Source organism: Streptopelia decaocto (assembly GCF_964273445.1).
Source record: "Streptopelia decaocto genome assembly, chromosome: 2".
NCBI lineage: Eukaryota > Metazoa > Chordata > Aves > Columbiformes > Columbidae > Streptopelia > Streptopelia decaocto.
The window spans coordinates 108821122-108841231 of record NC_138655.1 but is presented as its reverse complement, the minus strand read 5'-3'; the positions used below and the strand labels follow the sequence as shown (position 1 = coordinate 108841231).

At 37.3% G+C, this 20110-nt stretch overlaps 1 protein-coding gene across 5 annotated transcripts in view; it reads left to right on the top strand.

Annotated features, from left to right (window-relative positions):
- Positions 1-20110, top strand: part of GOLGA4 (golgin A4) — a 107026-nt gene that overhangs the window by 54179 nt on the left and 32737 nt on the right. For 4 of the 5 annotated variants that reach the window (XM_082045316.1, XM_082045315.1, XM_082045313.1 and 1 more), the window contains exons 3-12: positions 2943-3041; positions 7494-7559; positions 8670-8984; positions 11022-11069; positions 11509-11565; positions 14801-14899; positions 15460-15598; positions 16971-17158; positions 18183-18266; positions 19091-19238. In XM_082045316.1, the coding sequence (XP_081901442.1) occupies positions 2943-3041; positions 7494-7559; positions 8670-8984; positions 11022-11069; positions 11509-11565; positions 14801-14899; positions 15460-15598; positions 16971-17158; positions 18183-18266; positions 19091-19238 (1243 nt within the window). The remainder of the gene's footprint in view (positions 1-2942; positions 3042-7493; positions 7560-8669; positions 8985-11021; positions 11070-11508; positions 11566-14800; positions 14900-15459; positions 15599-16970; positions 17159-18182; positions 18267-19090; positions 19239-20110) is intronic. The other variant, XM_082045317.1, reaches the window with a different exon arrangement.

Genomic DNA, 20110 nt, shown 5'->3' with positions numbered 1-20110 from the left:
CCAGTTCTGGGCCCCTCAGTTCAAGAAGGACAGGGAACTGCTGGAGAGAGTCCAGCGTAGGGCAACAAAGATGATTAAGGGAGTGGAGCATCTCCCTTACGAGGAAAGGCTGAGGGAGCTGGGTCTCTTTAGTTTGGAGAAGAGGAGACTGAGGGGTGACCTAATTAATGTTTATAAATATGTAAAGGATGAGTGTCATGAGGATGGAGCCAGGCTCTTCTTGGTGACAACCAATGATAGGACAAGGGGCAATGGGTTCAAACTGGAACACAAAAGGTTCCACTTAAGTATGAGAAGAAGCTTCTTCACAGTGAGGGTGCCAGAGCACTGGAACAGGCTGCCCAGGGAGGTTGTGGAGTCTCCTTCTCTGGAGACATTCAAAACCCACCTGGACACCTTCCTGTGTAGCCTCATCCAGGCGTTCCTGCTCTGGCAGGGGGATTGGACTGGATGATCTTTTGAGGTCCCTTCCAATCCCTAACATTCTGTGATTTGTAAGGCTGGCTCCTTCACTTTTGTGCTTGCCTTTATTTAAAGAGACCCTGGAATTTTATGTCTGCAAACTCAAGCAGTTCTGCATCAGTTTATATTCATAAACTTGTTTAATTCTTTATTTCAGAACTGTAACTGTTAGTAGTGTGGATTGGCATATTTTAGGCTGTGGATAGATAGCTTAGATCTTCTGTTGTTGCTAAAAAGGAGTAACATACACTCTCTGTTGTAATTCACATTTTCTGAAAGACTTACTGTCTAAGCCTCCTGTTAGAACTTGGCTGCACTGATGTGGTCATGGACTTCAGGCGATGATTGAAAATTTAACAATTCATGGATGCTGACCACACTACCAGTCCTTTTTTTTTTTTTTCTCTTTAATTTCAGGTGAAAAATAATAACTTTTTAAAGATTAAATATGAATTCTTTTTAATGCAAGTTGTTTGGTGTACTGTTTAATGGCATTGGGATTAATGCTATTGGAAAATGTCACAATTTAATATTTTGAGAAGCAAACATTAGTATACTGTCACTATGAGAAGATAACTTGAACCATCTGTGATTCCTGAAGTTCTCCATGGTCATGTTTGGAAAAGTGACTTAACACTTGAATAAATATATAGTGAGAGATTTAACACAGTTTACTCTTAGGAATTATACTTGTGAGAGGCTGAGGGAGAGGAACTGGTGACCAATTTTACCAAACCCAGCTTGTTGCAATCACAGTAGATACACTGGGCACATGTGTCCAGACTGGGGAAGGTGGAGAGCAGGAGAAATGGGACCATTTCTTTTATTAGCGGCTCATGTTTGTAGTAGATTGAAAGTGAGAAGTTTCATCCAAGTTTCTCGGACCTATCTAGTTTTTGGCAAATCAAGTGAACTATTGGAGCACTAGTCTCATGCCAGCTTTGGGAATGCCATGACAAGGGCAGCTGAATAATAGAAGTCAGAACTGATTGTCAGGTTACTTACCAGTTTGAGAAGTAAAAAGAATTAGTGCTCTGCAGATGCCCTGTCTGTAAAGACAATTCAGAATTTAGTAGTGGTTTGTGAGGTTTTTGACTGTGAACCAAAGCTTCCTTCCCTTTGTAGCTCTAGAAAGTCTAGCAAGATTCTTCAGCAATGGACATTTGTACTAGGGGTGTGCATTTGTGTGTGTATATATATGTGTATATAGTATAGTGAATCAAATAGAAGACAATAAAAGCACATTGTTTAGGTTTTTATGTGGCTTTGTTTTCTGAAGGACTGGTAATTTAGGTTTCAGTCAGGTTTTTCAGTAATTTTTTTTTCCTGCGTAAAAACACACTAGAGAGAAAAGACATAAGAAGTCAGTACCAACATTCAGAAACTATTGTGTATGGCAGTCACTGAACATTATGCACTTAATATACTTTCTGAAAGGGTTTGTTGGACACAAATTCCAAGTCATATAGTATTCCAGACACATGCAAATATTTTTCCTCTTTCAATTTGAATTTCTGTAATTCATCTACTGAGGCACTGGTGACTGCAACAGTCACCAAAGGAAAAATCAATCCCTAACTTATATTGTAATCAATTTGATTCTTAAAAATACTATTTAGTAACTTAAAATAAAACAAAATTGTTCTGCAGTAATGAGAAAAAAAAAGCTTATTGTGTTTTGTTTCAGTCAGCAGAGATCACAGTTCTGAAATCTGAGGCTATAAAAAAGTTGAACCATTAACTTTTGTGTGTAAGTAAAGTCATGGGAGGAATATTTGTTTAAATCTGTTACAGCATCCTAACAGCATTAGATTGCATTATATTATATGTGTATATCCAGTTTGAATTCAAATTCCAGAGTCTTCTCTTCATGTTTTTAGTCTGTAGGAATTTAAATCTCTTCCTCAATACTGACTTGATAAAATGGTTAATTGAACTTGTGGTCTTTTTACAAAATAGCAGTCTGCTAGTAGTTTGAAAAATTTTGTAAGGATTTTTTAAAATGTGGTTAGAATTCTAGTGTGTGAGAACACTAGAAGAGAAATAGTCAAAAGCATGCAATTTATATTGTTTATAACTGACATACTGATAGAATTTTTAGAATAATGAGTTTTTCACATGTAACAGAGCACAGGAGGCTCAGTGTTATCTGAAGATTTCATCCATAGAAGTTTTAAAAAAAATACAATATCAGTGCCTGAAACATTGTCTTTACCTTTGGCTAAACTAGGATTTTTTTTTTTTTTTAAGTGTGTTTCTTTATTTCTAAATAATCAAAACTGTATTTTGGCTGTTCTGAAATTATGTAATGCATATTTTCGGGTCATGTCCTGCCTTTATCAGTATCTGTCATCTCACAAACTGCTGTATTGTTTGATGATGTTTTTAATAGTGTGGAAAAATTGAGTAAAATCGTGCAACATTCTTTACCTTATTACTTCATTTATTTTTATTTTCCTACTTTTTGCATTGAATGACAGCTGCTAGCCGGGATGATAGCAGAACCTGCTTTTCTCTCTGAGTATACTATCTTTGCTTTGGATCCTACCAAGCAACCTAAGCCACAGAGTGACGGTGTGGTGAGTCCTCCCACCCCTCCTAGCGACGCCTTTAGCAGGGGGAGGAGAGCACTGTACTAGAAGGCAAACCTAGTGTTGCTTGTGGCTTGTTCTCACCAAGACATCTATCTTAACTACCCTGCTGCTAACCCCGCACTAAATTTCCTGGAGGTAGTACCTGATAGCTCCTGACTGGTGTGCTGTATGATGTGAATTTACTGTAACATCAAAAAATTAACACGTTTTCTGTTATACAGGTAACCGTACTCTACACAACTTTTAAATAATTGCACAAGTTTGTATGTTTGTTGCTTAGAGTTCATGAATGGTGTTGAAAGTCTTCCTCTGCACTTTTATGTCTGTCTGTATGTATTCAGAGAAAAATGAATGTGATAAACGTTGAGATTGTTTTTGTCTAAAACCTTTTGCTGTGTACATTGAAAGCCTCACAATGTCATTTACTACTAATGGTAGCAGGAAATAATTATCTCACATGGACACTGAAATTCAGCTACTTCTACTTGGTAACTTGGCAGCTATTATTGTGAGGATAAATAGCCTTTTTAATGATTACATTTTATTATAAATATATATTTATTTGCCCAGAAATGTTTTCATAGTATGCAAGTGGAGAAGCTCAGTGAGAAGAGGATATGTGGGGAAAAAGAAGCAGGCACAGGGGGGGAAAGCAGACTTCTGCTTTCTAGCATATGCACACACAAAGCTGTATTCTTCTGATTGTTGTCACAGGACTGGGATGGCATCTTTCACATGCTGCAGAGGCCTGGCATTCCTGAGTCCATAGTGATGCAAAACACAGTGGTTTTTAGAGTCCCAGATCATCCTTGTACTTCATAATTACTTTCGTTTTCCAGTTTAGCAAGTGCTATTTTGCTGCTCATGCTTAGGCCGAAAATGACAAGTCACTGAAAGCTGTAACAGGATACAGATTTGGTCAGCAAATGGACATAATATAACGCACCATGTTGTGTTGAACTTATCTCTCTCAAGCTACGCAAGATTGGCCCGAAACAGTGATTGAAAAGATGATCTGTTGAAAGTCCTCATTTGTTTTCTCAAGATTGAACTTTTTGATGGGGAGTGAAGAGGACATTCAGACTGTGCTAAAATCTGTAGTTCTGAAATAGTCACTAGATTTATTTTTTTTTTTCCAGTTCTAGGTATGTTGACCATATTCCAGGTCCAGTGATCACTACTTAAAGTTTCACTGCAAATGTAGTTAAGCTTTTCTACACTTAGAGCAGTAAACAGTTGTGGGCTGTGTACACTACAGCATATCCCTGATATACTCACATTTCTAAAAACCTATTTCTATGAATGCCCAAATGTTGTCTTTATGTTATCTTTTAGTATAAGCTTTAGTGGCAGAAATCACTCGCATATTTACATACAAGACTGCATACATAGGGAAGACTGATAATGTAAGAGTTACTGTTAATGTGTTACCAATGTGTATTAATAATACCTTACCTGTAAAACTGATTTTGTTCTCTGAACGTTTTGAAAGCTCTAGAGCTGTTTTCTCACAGCAAGAATTGCGAGGAAGAAAACAATTATATAAAAGTTTATAGGGAAGAGGAGGGCTGATTATATACAAATATATATTAAAAAACGCCATTATGTAGGCTTGGGAAACCTAGGTAAACTAAAGATCTAAGAGAGTGGAAGTTTAATCAGCACACACAAATACGTATTAATTCTGCTAAAACAGACTAGTATTTTAACTGTGTGCATGCACAAGTGGTATGTGATCTTAAGAAAGTGAGCATCGTAATCACTGTAATGGCACTGATGAGGTTAATATAAACTCTTAACTAACTAAGCTGGATGGGGTTTGTTGCATGAAGAAACAGAGTTTTTTTTAAAGAAAAATTAAAGTAAAATGAGGGAAGAAAATGTGTACTAAGCTCTCCTTCCTCCATAATTTACTCACTTTTGGAAAAGCTGAGAAGGAAGGAGAACGGTAAAATGTTTCTAAATGAAGACACTTAAGTTTTAGGCATATGAATCTTTTTATACCTTTGAGACATAAATAAGATGGGTTCATTTGCATTTCAGAAATAGGGAAATAAGGATGCACAAGTATCACCAAAATGCCCTAATGTGCTGCAGTTAAAACTGGGCTCTGGTTTATACATCTTAATAACAAAAAGCAACCTTTAAATTAGAGATTGTAAGTATCACTCTCTTGGAATAGAAATACAGTTTTGCATGTTCTATGGAGGAAAATACTTCTGTTCGTCCTCTCTTGGTCTCCAGAAACCTTGACATAGCTCTGCTGGTTTTAAGACTTTCCAAGTGCCAGCCAGTGCTCTGTGATTCTAGTTTTGCTGAAACATCTCTTCAGGCTTATGAAAGACTAGGGCTTCTAAGCTCTTCAAAGCCTCTTGGATCCATACTTATATATAGCAACTTCCATTCATGCTTACCTTTCACTGTGTGGGCACCAGAATATGACCCTTTGCCCTACAGCACTGTAACTTAGAATTGCAGCAGCTAGATACCTGTGGCGGTGTATCCCTTTAATGATTTATGTCAAAAGAAAGCCTAATACCAAATATAAGTTATAAAGTTCTATTTTTGTTCACAGAGATTGAATACAAAGGTATTAGTACAATTAACAGGAAAAATTTAGAAGTGGAGACATTAGTTGTAGTTTTGAAATGCCATTTTCTAAGGATTTTCATAGATCCTTAAATGGTAGCTTTTTAAGGACCTTCACAGAAAAGAACAGCATCCACTTTTTTATATTCATAAACACCTTATTAGATTTAATAAATCTACGTAATCTTGTGTTTTAAAATAGATCTTGAATATTATTAAATTATGAATTAGATAGATAAGCCCCCATAGTTTCCTTAAATTCTTTTCATGGGTATCTCAATATATGATTTTAGAAACAAGTTTTTGTAGTTTGTTTGTAATTCCTGGTAAAGTATTTGCCTTCCTCTGTTGTCAGTCAAGTACTAGCATGGTAGGTGCTCTGTAAATTATAGAGCAGAAGATAAATTTTTATTTTGATTACCCTTCTTATTAACTTTCAAGTTAGGAAACAAAAAAGAACAGGCAACGCAGCCAAGAATAAAATGTATGAGTGCTTTAGTTGAAAACCCAAGAAGAGCTCTTAATCCACTGGGAAAGAACACATCCACTGCAACAGGGCAATGCTCTGAAGCAGAATGCAGATTTTGTTCAAGCCAGGTGAAGCGCAATTTCCAAATCCAAACAGACTTCTTGTATGGCTGGTTATTGAATCCAGACGGTGACTGCTCATTGTTCTGGCTTCCGTAAATGTCTGGATTTCTCTTTCTTCTGTGGTATTTTTGTACTGCCTCCAATTTGCTCCATGTGAAACCTTTCTGAAGCCCTTTTACACTGGATCATGCCTCTTCTGCATTTATGTTTATGGATGCTTAACTGCGTATCCAGACAGAGTAGAAGCTGTGGATGTAATCATGTAGCATATACCTGGATGACTATGATTGATACCTTAGTTGTATATATACCTTAGATTTTACAGCTTTCATATAACTAAGGGTACTTCTTAATTAAGAATTAAAAGTTACACTTATTTTAGCTGAATTCCTCATACTTTGTTCAATATGTCTCAGGGCTTTGGTTCTCTTGGAAAAAATTCATATCCCAGATGGTTTCTAGCATGTTTTGCTCCTTCAGTTTTACCTGGTTTAAACACCAGAAAGTCATCTGGATTTGTACAGGTTAGAAAACACATGAACACAGGACAGAGGGCAAGCAGGATAGACAGACTAGTAACAGAAATGTCTGAACTCTGTTACAAACAAACAAACACACTAACACACTTCCCCCCCTCCACTTCCTATTGTTTTCTGTTGCATTTGTTTTGGGTGGGGTTTTTTGTTTATTTTCTTTGTTTGGGAGTGCAGAGGAATGTACATGTGAAGTTTTGCATAGGATATTTTTTCAGAAAGCCTGTTTTTTTTTTCCTGTGCTCGTTTGGTGTCTTAAACAGCCTGTTACCAGCACTTTTTTTTTCCAGGTAGTTTCCACCCCTCCAAAATGTCCTGAAACAGAGAAAAACAGTGTGATTCCACTGTTACTCATGTTGGCTGTAAATGACACTGGTCATCAGTTAGATTTTTCCTGCTATCATTTTGTCCTCTTTGGTGGTTTGTGTTTGTTTGGGTTTTTTTTAATTTGTGTATAAATGTTACATAAATAATCATTATGAATAATTTAGTTGGAGGTGTCAGCATTTTGGCAGATGTCTCCTACTAATCCATGCACACATAGCTGCTTTGTAGTTCTGTATATTGCAGCAATCTGTTTTGAATTTAACAAACTAGCTTGTTTGCATGAAGACATCTTAATAAACATTGAAAAGAAAGTACTAAGAACACAGTGAAGGGAAAAGCAGGAATTGGAGAATTACAGTCCTTTTAGTCCTTCTAACGGTTGTTTTTCTTCCTGTAGAATGCAAGTACACAGCCCCTTCCCAGATCCACAGAAAACAACAGCAGCGGATCAGCCTCTCCACAGGTACTGGAAGATATGGGGGTTTGTTCCCTCCTTCACTGGCCACGTTGTCTTTACCAGATGTTGGCCTGAGGGTCAGGTATAAATCTTCATGTTGGAGTAGGGATGACAAGTACTCACCTGTCAGGATTCACCAGGGTGTTTTGTTATGTATCATCCCATTAGGTGGTAGTGTGCGTTGTCACTGATGAGTGGAGCTTTTTTTGTAGGGATGGGTGGGCAGTATCTGTTGGCGTGCTGCAGGGTACCTGCCTTGGGCTGCGTCTCATCACTCACAGATACAGCCAACACAGTATGCAAAGTGTTAACCTCACTTGCAAAAGTAGAGGGCATCTTGCATGGTGAGAAAGCTAATTTCTGCTTGAAGGAGAAGAATTGATAGGCTTAAAAAATTGTCACTAGTGATAAAGTGGAAGTCATTCTTCACAAAAAGTTTGGTTTTCTGGAGTGGGATTAGCAGTGGCTCCTAGCATGTGCGTCCCACATTTGATTGTGGGGGCACTGTCGTGCAGTCATGCTTTCCAGTCGCTTCTGTAGCACCAACAGTACATGGTACCATAGCACAAAACCTTTTGTTTTAGAGCAACGTAAGCACCGTAGCTGCATAAATCAACAATTGCATTTTATGTAAGAATCATAAAGACATTTAATATAAAATTTTAAAAAGTACTAAGATGGTGTGCTAGAACTATCATACAAGGACTTTTACAATAAATTTGTTCTTTTAATCACAGGAAAAAAAATTGTGTCTTTGAGATAAATACAGTCTATAATACTTCAAGAAGTGAGACACTGTTTACTATTTATTTTAGTTACATATTCTTCACTTTTTAAAGGGGATACACAAAAGTATGTTCTTTTAGGGGTTTAAATCGGAGCTGTAGTTTATTGGATTTAGTTGCTGTTGGAAATTGCCCACATCTGGTAGTTGCATGCTTGACAGTTCTGTACAAGGAGATGAATCTTCTAAGGGAGTGGTAGCCACTTGGTGTCACGCATGCGTTAGGCAGCAGTTGTCCCTTTGCCCAGGTCAGGTCTCTCTTTCCTGGGCTTTAATGCGTCTCTCTGCCTAAAAGAGGTGTAGAAGTAATTACTTGCTTTGAATTTTTGCAGCTGAGTGACACTCCGTCTTTTGCCCAGAGGCTTCAACTCCGAGTTCCCTCCATGGAGTCTTTGTTTCGGAGCCCAGTAAAAGAGTCGCTGTTCCGCTCTTCTTCTAAGGAGTCCCTGGTACGAACTTCTTCAAGAGACTCCTTGAATCGACTGGATTTGGATGTAGCTGGTCCCACCTTTGATCCACCTTCCGACATAGAAAGTGAAACAGAAGAGCCTCCAGGGAACATGGACAGCCTCAGCAAAGAGCAGCTGCTGCAGCGACTGCGCAGAATGGAACGCAGTTTGGGCAACTACAGGGGCAAATACGCAGAGGTAGGCAATGTTGTTACTGACTTACCGAGGTGGAGAGGGGAAAAACATGAGGCCAACAGATACTGCAGTAGTGGATAATCTTTCTGGTTTTGTGTTTGGAGCAAATGGCTCAACTTAGAGCTAACATGGAAGTCAAGATTAGTTATTTTTGGCCTCGTAGATGGGCCAAATGTTTTTCTGGTAACAAAATGTGGAAATCCCTTTCTCTAGTTTGTAAATAATTTCATGTTGTTGGCAATAGAGATTAAGTAGTAGTTACACAAAGTAGACCTGTGATTGTTTCTGCTGAAAGCCCTTAGCAAGGGCTGGAGTTCAGTTCAAAGGTAGGCATGACTTGTATTTGCATAACAGCGAATTTACTTCTCTTCTGAAACTTGTTCTTGTAGTACACAGTCTATATTCCATGTACATGCAGTGAGCAAGCGTTTTGTTTTCAATGAATAATTTATACTCGCTGTAATTTCCAGATATTCCTTGGAAGGAATTCATTCAAAGACTATTTCTTTCGTTATTTTAATGAAAACCAATGATTTATTTAGTTTTCCCGCTGATTTTCCAAATTGGGAAAAGTAAAGCTTTGCAAGTGGTGGTTTGTTTGTTTGGTTGGTTGGTTTGGTTTGTTTGTTTGTTTGTTTTAAAAGTATGGCCATTTAAAATTGGCCATTTGCACTGTTTTTTACAGTTCTTTAAATGTTTGCTGTCCTCAAATACAAAACTTCCTGTGCAGGCTTTTGGCTATTACTGTCAAAATCCCTGGAATCTAAAATATCTATACGACAATTACAGTATTCAGCATAACCCTGCAAAAACAGTTGTCTTCTTTTAATTAGGATTTGATGTCTCCCATTATTTTTTCATTCGCATCCAGCTAGTATAATAAGATATATTTTTCTAAAAGTTTATGTAAACAGTATTGCCAAAAAATTATTCAGTTTGTAGTGGTTCTTTGTGGTTGGTTGGTTTAGTGTAGTCTTTCTAGCAAGTCTTAATTTTATCTGTCAAAAAGGTCTGGGTTTTTTTTTTCTGTTTTGTGAGCTTCTTTAGTTCAGTTGGAAAAAATAGTTTTGCTGGAGCTTGGCAGAAAGTAGTTTCAATCTAAAATGAGAATTTAGGATGTAAAATTTTTTTCTCTTTTAAAGTAGGATACAGAGTTAACATCTCAAAAAGTGTGGTAAGGGAAACCATCCGTAGAACCATCCGTAGTCATCTTATTTTTTCTTTAAGTGAAAAATAAGTATGACTCTGAAATGAAAAGTAATTTTGTATTCTGAAAAAAAGTCCTAATTTAAATAATAGTTTAAAGCTATCTTTTGACTTAGAGATTTCTGGTTTTGTTGTTTTGGATTTGTTTTCCTTTAATTTTTCAGCAGTTTGAAAATGGAATATTATAGTTCCAAGTGACGTTATGCTACTTCAGCTTTGGACAGCTTAGGCAATTGTGGTCAAGTTTTTAATTAAGCTAAATTCTGCAGTTACTCATTAAGTCCTTTTGTCAGATTACAAAGAGAAATACTGTCCACTCACTTCTAGTCTTTCTTTGTCTGCTGGGTATATGCAAAGCACATGGGATGAGAACATTCAGTATTAGATGGCCATTTTTTTGCTACACTTGTAAGCGTATTTTTTTACTGCCTACTCATTGTAAATTAATTTTAGTTAAGCTCTCTGGGATGTGTACTCTTATCGTGTGTCTCTGTAGGGTATCTGTCTGGGCTGTAACTTTCTGATGCAGTGTTTTTTTTCCCTGCCTTTGTTGAAGCATGACTGTTCTTAGAGGTCTTTTTAGCAAAGGGAAAACTGTGCATGAATGCTGAGTAACCTTATTGTTTTCTCATGTAGGCTCTATTTTTTTTTAACACATTGGAGATATTTTATAAATTGAAAAAAAAAAGAAGCACGAAGAAAATTTAGCTATGTTTCTGTCAAAAGAACTTGCTCAAAGGTTTGAAAATTGAGATAGTGATACAACTAGGCAAATTATTTTGATAGCTGTAAGCAGACACATTATCATCATTATACCAAATTTCTGTATTTTAGCTAGTGTCTGCATATCAAGTTATCCAGAGGGAGAAGAAGAAGCTACAGGTAAGCATTACTTTTCATCCTCTCTTACCTTAATAGTTTTCTGAACCTTAAAATGCATAGTGCAAATACAAATTTGATATTCAGTGCACTGTGTGTGTGTGTTTACACATGTTGTGTATATATATGCGTGTGTGTGTGTATAACAAAATACTCTTTCTTAGTTGGAATTTCGAAGGAGCCAAGCTAATACTGATTTGTCAAAATAACTGTGAAGCTATTGTACTCCAGCTTTTTAATTGTATCAGCTGAATTCAGATGATAGATTGGCAACCCACAGGTGGCAGTTTATTATAATACACATCGAGTTTGACTTGAAAGAGAAATACCAGTCTTTAATTCTTCTGCTGAAATAGAATTCTATGAATTTATTTATACTCCAAAGTTACATTCAACACACCTGGTGTTTATTCTTTTTTTTTCTTTTTTTTTTTTTTTTAAGGGCATTCTGAGTCAAAGTCAGGATAAAGCACTTCGCAGAATTGGAGAACTGAGAGAGGTACTTTCCTTTATTGATTGAATATTTACTTTATACCACACATACACAGAAACTTTCTTTGCCTAGCTTTTGATTTGTTTGTTCGCTTTACAGTATATTTTCTATCATACAGCAGTAGGCAAATATAGGTAATAGGCAGTTTTTAAGAAAGATTTTAATGACTATCAATAAAAAAATAGGATAAAATTTTAAAAATACTCATCTTGATATCAGTTACAATATTTGCATTCTTTTTTGGATATGCAGTATAGTTTGATTTCAGTCATAAGATCAGGTAGGTCTTGTTATGATTATTATCTCCTTAGGTTACAGTGAAATTAAAAGGAGAAGCTCTAATGTATTTGGTGTTGATAATATGCACATTTGGATTAATGAAAAGACATATGCAAATTACTGGGCAGAGCAAAGTAAAAGGGCAAGTTCACAAAAGCCATAGTGTCAACCCCTGGTGAATCTCTTTAGTGCCCCAAGAGCCAGTGCAGCATCAGGTTTGGAGATGGGTGTGCAAAGACCTCTCTGCCCATGTTCTTCTTACGCGGCCTGGGAGCTGGCTACCAGCTCGCTCAAAGCCACAGGCTTCCTCTGTGGCTGTACTCCTGTTTTTGCTGTACACCGTGCCGAGTAGCAGCGCTGCCGTGGAGCTTGCCGGAGCCATCAAACCATGGCGAGGTCCCACCTTGCCCGGAGGCAGACTAGCTCCCCACAGTCAGGCCTCTCGTCCCCAGACAGGGGCCAAGGCTGGTCCCTTGGGCACAAGGGGCGGCAGCTCTGAGCATCTGAATGTGCAAGTACCCAGGGTTCCTGCTCACCTGCAAGGTGAAGGTCACTGCTGGGGGATGCTCTACTTCACCAACATGGGATGTAATCCAGGTGAGCAGGCTGAGAATTGTGTGTGCCACGGGAGCAGCATTTTGGCTTGAATCTGTGCTCATCTGAGCTGGAGCCCGCACCTGGGCTGTCGCTCTGTCCTAAGCAAAACTCCAGGCCATAGGAGGGGAAAACCTGCAGCATTAGTGACAGTAGTGGCTTGCCAGTATTTTTTTTCCAGTTCATTGCAAGGTTAAATGAAAGCTCATTCTGTGTTAAGTCTATATCTGCATGTTCCAGTAGGCTTGGTTTTCCAGCTTATTGGTACTTGGTGCAGTTTGGAAGGCATACACATACCAGAGTTAAAGCTTTTGATGATGAAGAACGGTTGGACACGTGCATACTAATTTTTAACTTATTCTCTCATAGTCTTTCTGATTCATATATATATATTTGTGATATATTTATAGATTTGTATATATATTTGATGTAAAATTTAAGTTAGTTTTTACAAATCTTGTAGATTTAAAGATTCCTTCAAATCTAACACCGAAATTCTTTTATACTAATTAAAAAACTTTTAAAAGTAGTTTTTGGTCTTTTGGAAGTCCAAATGTTATAGTATGAGGTAAATCAGACTTAAAAGAAAAAATACAAAGAAAATGGTACATTTCCATTGTGAAAGCTTAAATGGCACAAAACAGATCATTCATTGATGTAATATAATCAGAAATGAATTTCTAAAATTTTTTTTTCTCATCATAGAGTCCATTTTCCCCATAAATATGTTGAATCAGACAAGTTAATTCTAAGGGGACCATGTAAGAATAAACTAAGTCTCCTTTGAGGCCAAGCTGACAGTGCGAAATAGTCCCTGGAAACCAATGTGTCTTTTGCATACCTTAGTTTTTTCCTGCTAAGAGCAATTCCTCAACAGCAGTCTCCAAGGAGTCTTCAGTGTTCTTCTTAGACAAGGATCAGAATGGACTTAGGGATCCAAAGGGGACTGTTTCTGTGTTGTTTTCAGTAAATCTCTTTGGCACTCATTCTTGCACTGCGCTGCTTTGCTTTGCTCCAAAGAGTTGCTTCTAAAGCTTGGGAGCACAAAGCAGAAGCTTGATGAGCAGCTGTTGAGAATGTGAGGCAATGCAGAGTCAAAGTGGATACAGCAACTTGGGAAGGGTGAGGAATGGTTTTCCCAGTGGCACTTTCCAGCGCTGTCCTGCCTGTGCACGGCTGGGCAGGCTCTGCTCATGCTGCTGCGGTTCCCAAAGCTGGTGTCAGGCCCAGCTCTGGCAGCTGGGATTCACCGGGGGAGGGGAGGGATGGGTTGCAAAAAAGCGTGCAATCAAGATTCAGAGTTGGAGGAAAGCAATGCAAGAAGTGTCCAGTGCCCTGTGTTTTGTCTCATTTGCTTCTTCACCCCTCTTTCTGTTGTCCTCTCTCTTTGCCTGGCCAACAGAACCCACGTTTATGGGTGGTGCTTGCTTGTATACGAGCAATCTTTGCAGAATAATGGTCACAGAGGCATTGGTTGCCTGGGGTGAATTCATGAGAAGATCTATATCGATGAAGTAAATATATACATTTAAAAAAATTAAAATACCAGTTTGGGAAATTATTTACAGTGCATGCATGAAATGTGTATGGTTCTGATTCTGTCAATAAGCACTTAAATGTGAGTAACTTTAATGCTACCTTGATTTTCTATTAGAACAATAATCATTTAGAGAAATTAAAGTATTTGAACTTTAAAAACATTGGAAGTAAATAAAAGAAACCTCCCTAAGGCAGTATTTTATAAGATTATGTAGATCCTACTAATGCAACATCTGCAAGTTTCTAAAGATGTTCAGCCAAATAAACACAAATAAATAGGAACTAAAGCCACGTAGTTAACTTGTTTGGCATTCTCTGTCTTTCTCATTTGAGGCATAATTGAGGAATAAAAAAGCCAACTTACTGCTCTTACAAGTGCCATTTGTCATAGTGGAATGCTAGCCTATTGAATGAGTGTAAGAGAAATTTAAATTTCTACTGTTTGTGTTGACTTAATCTGGTGGCTAAATGAAGAAACTGGTTTACTAAAGTGCAGCCTTCAACTTCCAGGAGAAATGAGTTCATGGAAACCAGTTTTCAGGAGGAGGCTTGAAGTGATCCATACACAAAGTTATCCTCAAGAAAAAAGAATCCTTCATACTTTTGCATAAAATCTAGACTTTTGCTGTTTCAATGCTGGTACTATAATGGGGTGTTCTTGCTTTGTTGTGTGGAATGTTGGACAGTAACAGAAATATCCCCTGTATGGTGGTATTCTGGGGTCACACCTGTGCAGAGGTATATTTAATATTATTTCATTGTATTTTGACAAGCCTTTTAAATTCACATTCCAGTTTTCATTTGGGATGCATTTGTTTATGGTTTTCAGGAGCTCCAGATGGATCAACAAGCTAAGAAACATCTCCAAGAGGAATTCGATGCCTCCTTAGAAGAGAAGGATCAACTTATTAGTGTCCTGCAAACTCAGGTAAGCTACCTTACCCAAAAGATGTCCTTTAAAACTGCTCTTCGTACTTGTATTTTTTGTGTTTGTTTTTTTTTTTTTAATTATTTTTAAATTACGTATTTCCTATAATTCATGTCCATGTTTTATTATAATTGCTGCAATGTTGAAAAGCTTCTTGAGAATTTAGGATTATCTAGAAATTGTGTCTTTGTAGTAGAGGATAACTTGGTAAAATAACACTCACATTAAATAGGATTGTTTGATTTGTGCTTAAATACCTTTGTAATGTCTTTGTTATCAAGAACATAACATTAGCAGCTGTTTGCACTAAAATGGCTTTGGCTAAATTTATGTGTATTGGTTAATTAGTCTTTGTTTCTCCACTCGTAAAGATACTGTTTTTGTTACCTGGAAACATAATTCTGATTTTTAAAAAAGCTAAAAAAATTCAAACAGATTTTTCCTTTCTTTTTATCCTTGCTGGTATCAATTTTACTTAACTCTCTCTAGTTTTGAAGATGAAAACATGATCTACTTAGAATCCTTGGTGTTTTTCTTAACAAAAATAACATTTTGTTTAGGTATCGTTGTTGAAACAGAGGTTACAGAACGGTCAGATAGGCACTGAATTGCCTGATCCAAATATCCAATCTGAACCACAAGTTCAAAGTCCAGCAAAAGAAATCGGTACAGAAAATACTGTGGAACCAGGAAGCAATGGTAGGTATTGTGGGTTTTTCAAGAGACCTTGAATTTTAGGGAGTAAGCCTGCTGTTATTTATGGTGGGCTGAACATGTTATAGCAAGGGTGTATTTTCTAGAAGGAGACAATTGTTTTGAAAACGGTGTGGCAGCTAGAGGACAGGATAACCCTTCTAACATACTAAATTTTCATAAGAATTGAAATTTGATGTGTCTTACCTTTGTCAATAATGATGATATTATTGCAACTTTTGCTTTTGTCGGTAGGAGTTGTTACTCTGTTGTTAATAAGCCAGGACCTATGCCAGGACTTTAGAGAGGAGACCAGTTGGCAATCTATCTGTCTCTCTTTTATTCCCCTCAGGAAGAAGTAAGAAAAAAAAAGCAAAGATTGATTTTTATATTCATCCTGTTGAATAATCTGAGTGTTCCTCACATCAGGAGGTTATCTGAGTTATGGGACTCCCAGTATTATGTGTGTTTAGTTACTGAGCAAGGAACATTATACTCCTGATAACAGAATGAAGGTGTCATTTGTTGATATCCTTGATAAAGACAGGGTTCAGGTGGAAGTGAAATAATCTTGAAATTATCTTTGTTCAAGATCTGCCATGATTTTTGTATGATAGAATGAAGGGTTAGATCAGAGATTTTCTCATCCAGCATCATATCTTTTGTAGTGCTTAGGAAATAACGTGAGTATCCAGTCCCTAAGAATCGGCATTCAATATGTTTCCTGTGCTGGAATCTCCTTCTGGGCTATAGCGTATAAGACTTATGGTCATGAAGTGAACCTCTGAATTTGTCTGATCCTATTTTCATGCCAAATACTCTTCGAGGGTCCAGAGCATCAGAGCAGAACACACAGTAAAATATAACCCAGTGTGCTAGTTATACAGAGAGGCGCACAGCTTGGAAAGATGCTAGACATGGCCTTTATGCTGCTGAATGTAGTATTGCCAACCTGAAGATTTAAGAATTAACATCACACCCCGCTCTGGAAAAGCAGGAATCTGTGTGCCTGGCACTTGAGAGATGTGATTTGCTTTGCTTCATGTTTTTTCCTGCTTGTGATTGTTCTGTTAGTACCAACAGGCAGGTTTATAAATGGTGATGACTTATTGATTGCATAGAAAACCTTGTTGATTAATAGTTTGTTTTAGAAGCTTGTATAGTAACTGGGGGTCTTTTAATTAATTTGGGGTGAAAGACTGTATATTTTGTGTATGCGTAGCATGTTTCTGGTGGTTATAGTAGTCACTAGGAAGTTTTGCAGACTTTGCACAACTTTTTTTAGAGACCTCTGAGTCGCCCACAATGTGAATGATGAACGCAGATCTTCATTTTGGGAACAGTGTGCATGTGATAATGTTGGCATGTGTTCTTGTAGAGGGTAATGAAGATTCTGTTAAAACACTGGAAACTCTTAATCAGAGGGTGAAGCGCCAAGAGAACTTGCTACAACGGTGTAAGGAGATGATTCGGTCACATAAAGAGCGCTGCGCCCAGTTAACCAATGAGAAAGAGGCACTTCAAGAACAGTTAGATGAGAGGCTTCAGGAACTGGAGAAAATGAAGGTATGGAAAATGCTTTTAACTTTAAAGGTAGCTACTAGAACACAGTAAGAATGCCAGTATTTCTAAAATCTATGAATAGAGCAGATCATTAAATAAATTGTCCCTTTGCTTCTTTGGAGTTAAAGGTGCAAACTGCACCTGGAATGAAGACATTGAGCAATTACTCAGCTGTAAAGAAGGGTATGAAACTTTCCTATATGAATAACCATCAAAATGGTATCCGGAATAAAGTAGCTGTGGGATGCTGGAGTGGGGAGAAGTCTGTCCTAGCACAGACACACTGGTGATAAAGCAAGAAAAGTGGAGCTGGAGATAAACCTTTAAGACATAGAGGAAGAAGCATCAGTTAAATAAGTCAACAGAAAACACAGAAATGCAGGACAGTGGAGAGCACAATATAGTGAAGATAATATAAGTGCATTCCCAAAGCTAAATTAATATTTTGCGTAATTTTCCTTTTAAGGCCATTAATGCTGAGTGTGGAGTAAAAGTAAGGTGGCTGATAGTAATGAAAACATGAAAATGTGATAAGTATAGCAGTACTCAGCTTCAGTTCTGGAGATCAGGTTCTCTCCTCTGTCTTGGTCTCCAAGCACAAGCCCAGTTTGAAAGAGCTCTGAAAGACTTGAGTATTTTAAGGACCTTTTCCAGAACAAGGCCAGTAATTAGCAGTTATCTTGCATTGCTGAGATCCTCTTGTAAGCCAAGGTGCAGGTGATAGAGCAGGTACTTAAGGCATGTTTCTTGCCCATTTTACTGTAGCAGCTCTGGCCCCTGAGAGAACTGTGGAGGCTGTAACAAAGCCTTCAGACATCTGAATTATTATGGAAGCCATGAGGCAGCCCTAGCACTGGGAGATTTAAAAGTAATTTAGAGCTGCCTACTTTAATATCCCTGGATTCTGTTTGTGCTCTTCCTCCAAGGCATAGTGCAGGGTCAGAGCCAAACCTAAGCTGTTTGTCAGAAGAAGGTATTTTCTTAGAGGTGGCAGTGCTTTAAACTTGTGGTTGCGGTCTTGCTTTAGGACCTTCACATGGCTGAGAAGACAAAACTGATTACGCAGCTGCGTGATGCAAAGAATTCAATTGAGCAGTTAGAACAAGACAAGGTAAAAAAAAAATGCTTTAAACTATTCGTAATTTTTGAAGAAGATTGTTTAAAACTCAAAATATCTGGCTTCTTGGTATTAGAAGCCATTCTCGTTTGTCTGATGTGATTGGGTTCATGTTTTAATGAGCAAATAATTTAAGCTACCTGAGAATTTTATACTTTAGGGTGTTTACCTGTTAGATTGTACTTAATACTGCAGGATGATCTTTTTTATAGGATGGAACAATTACGCTGAATACACTACTCAGTGCCAGCTTAAAAAAAAAAAAAATCCCCCCCAGCCACTAATGAAAATGAGACACAATGTAAATGAATCAAAAAATGACCAATGAAGAAAAAGTAACTGTAATTTCTTAGGAATATGAAGAGTTTCTCAGTTTTTTGTTTCTTAAAGGGTTTTGTTTGTTTTTTTTTTCCTTTTCAGTCTCGATAGGAGTATCTTCTGGTGGTGTAATAAGTAACATGATTAAAGCTCATTATATTTGCTTGTTCTCTGAGGCGAAGCACGCACACTACAATGCTTTTAGTTTGGGTTTGTTTACAGAATGCAAAGAAGAGTATCTTTACCAGAAGGAGGAAGTTTTCTGCTGGTTCTTAGTTGCTGGAGGTGTTCTTTTTACCTATACCTAAATTTTGGCTACTCTTCAAAAAAATTCCTGTTCTTCTTTTTGTTAGCATTTTCTGACATAGAAAAATGCCATGATCTCTGGTTTTGTAGTAATAGACTAAAGTTTATTCCTGACAAGGATTGTGTCCTGGCTTGAAATTGTTTCAGCTATGGTTTATTTGCTAGCTTTTTATCACAAATACCTTTTTCCATAGGGCATGGTGATTGCAGAGACAAAGCGACAAATGCATGAAACATTGGAAATGAAGGAGGAGGAGATAGCCCAACTGCGTGCTCGGATCAAACAAATAACTACAAAAGGCGAGGAATTAAAAGAACAGAAAGAAAAATCTGAAAGAGCTGGTAAGAAATTCTAGAGATTATTAGCTTTCGCATTGAAACACGAGAAAGCTTCAGCATGGTCTTTTTGCAACCTTTAATCACTTGTTGTTTGGAATGGATATTAAGAGATGCTAGTTTTCCTAATATTCTGCATTTCACCCTTTCTAGCATCATTGCTAACTTCACTTCTCTTCAGCAGAGTTTAGGTATGTTTTTGACTGGGTTGTCTCTGTTACCAATTCAACTGGAATTAGGAAGGAAACTGCTGAAGGGGAATTGTACTTTCCTGTTTGTAGGAGAAAAGATTGATAGAGTTTTGTGCTGGTAAAACTTTAGGAGGGAAACTTGCAACTGTCTATAAATTATTGTAATGTCACCAGTATTTTACATAGAAAACATAGTAGTGAGTGAGTACGAGTTTGGGAAGAAGTAGAAACAAGGGGATGTGATGTGACCATAATAAGCATTTTCTTTCAAGAATTGTAGTGGAAGCTTTTCTAATTTCTTTTTAGTGAAACATCAGTGATGATTCCTTTCGCTTCAGGCTTGGAACCTAGCGGCTATGTAACTAATGTAGTTTGCTTTTGATGGAAATTAGGTAACATTCATTATGTGTGCTTGCAGTTCTCCTTTTCCTTGAAACTAAATTAGAAGGTTGATCTGCCCCATCTTTATTTTTAAACAGTTAAATTGGTTTGTGCTTTATCTATGAAAATTGTTTTAGAAGACTTTAGTTTGCTCTCATGGACACCTAAAGGAGTTCACTCTTTTGGCAGAAGCTCAGATGTAGTTAATTTGCACAAAACATTTAGGTATATTTTCTTTCTCTAAAAAGCAAGGACTAATTGAAACAATTCAGTTCATAGGGGTTTATTTTAAATCTGCATAGATTT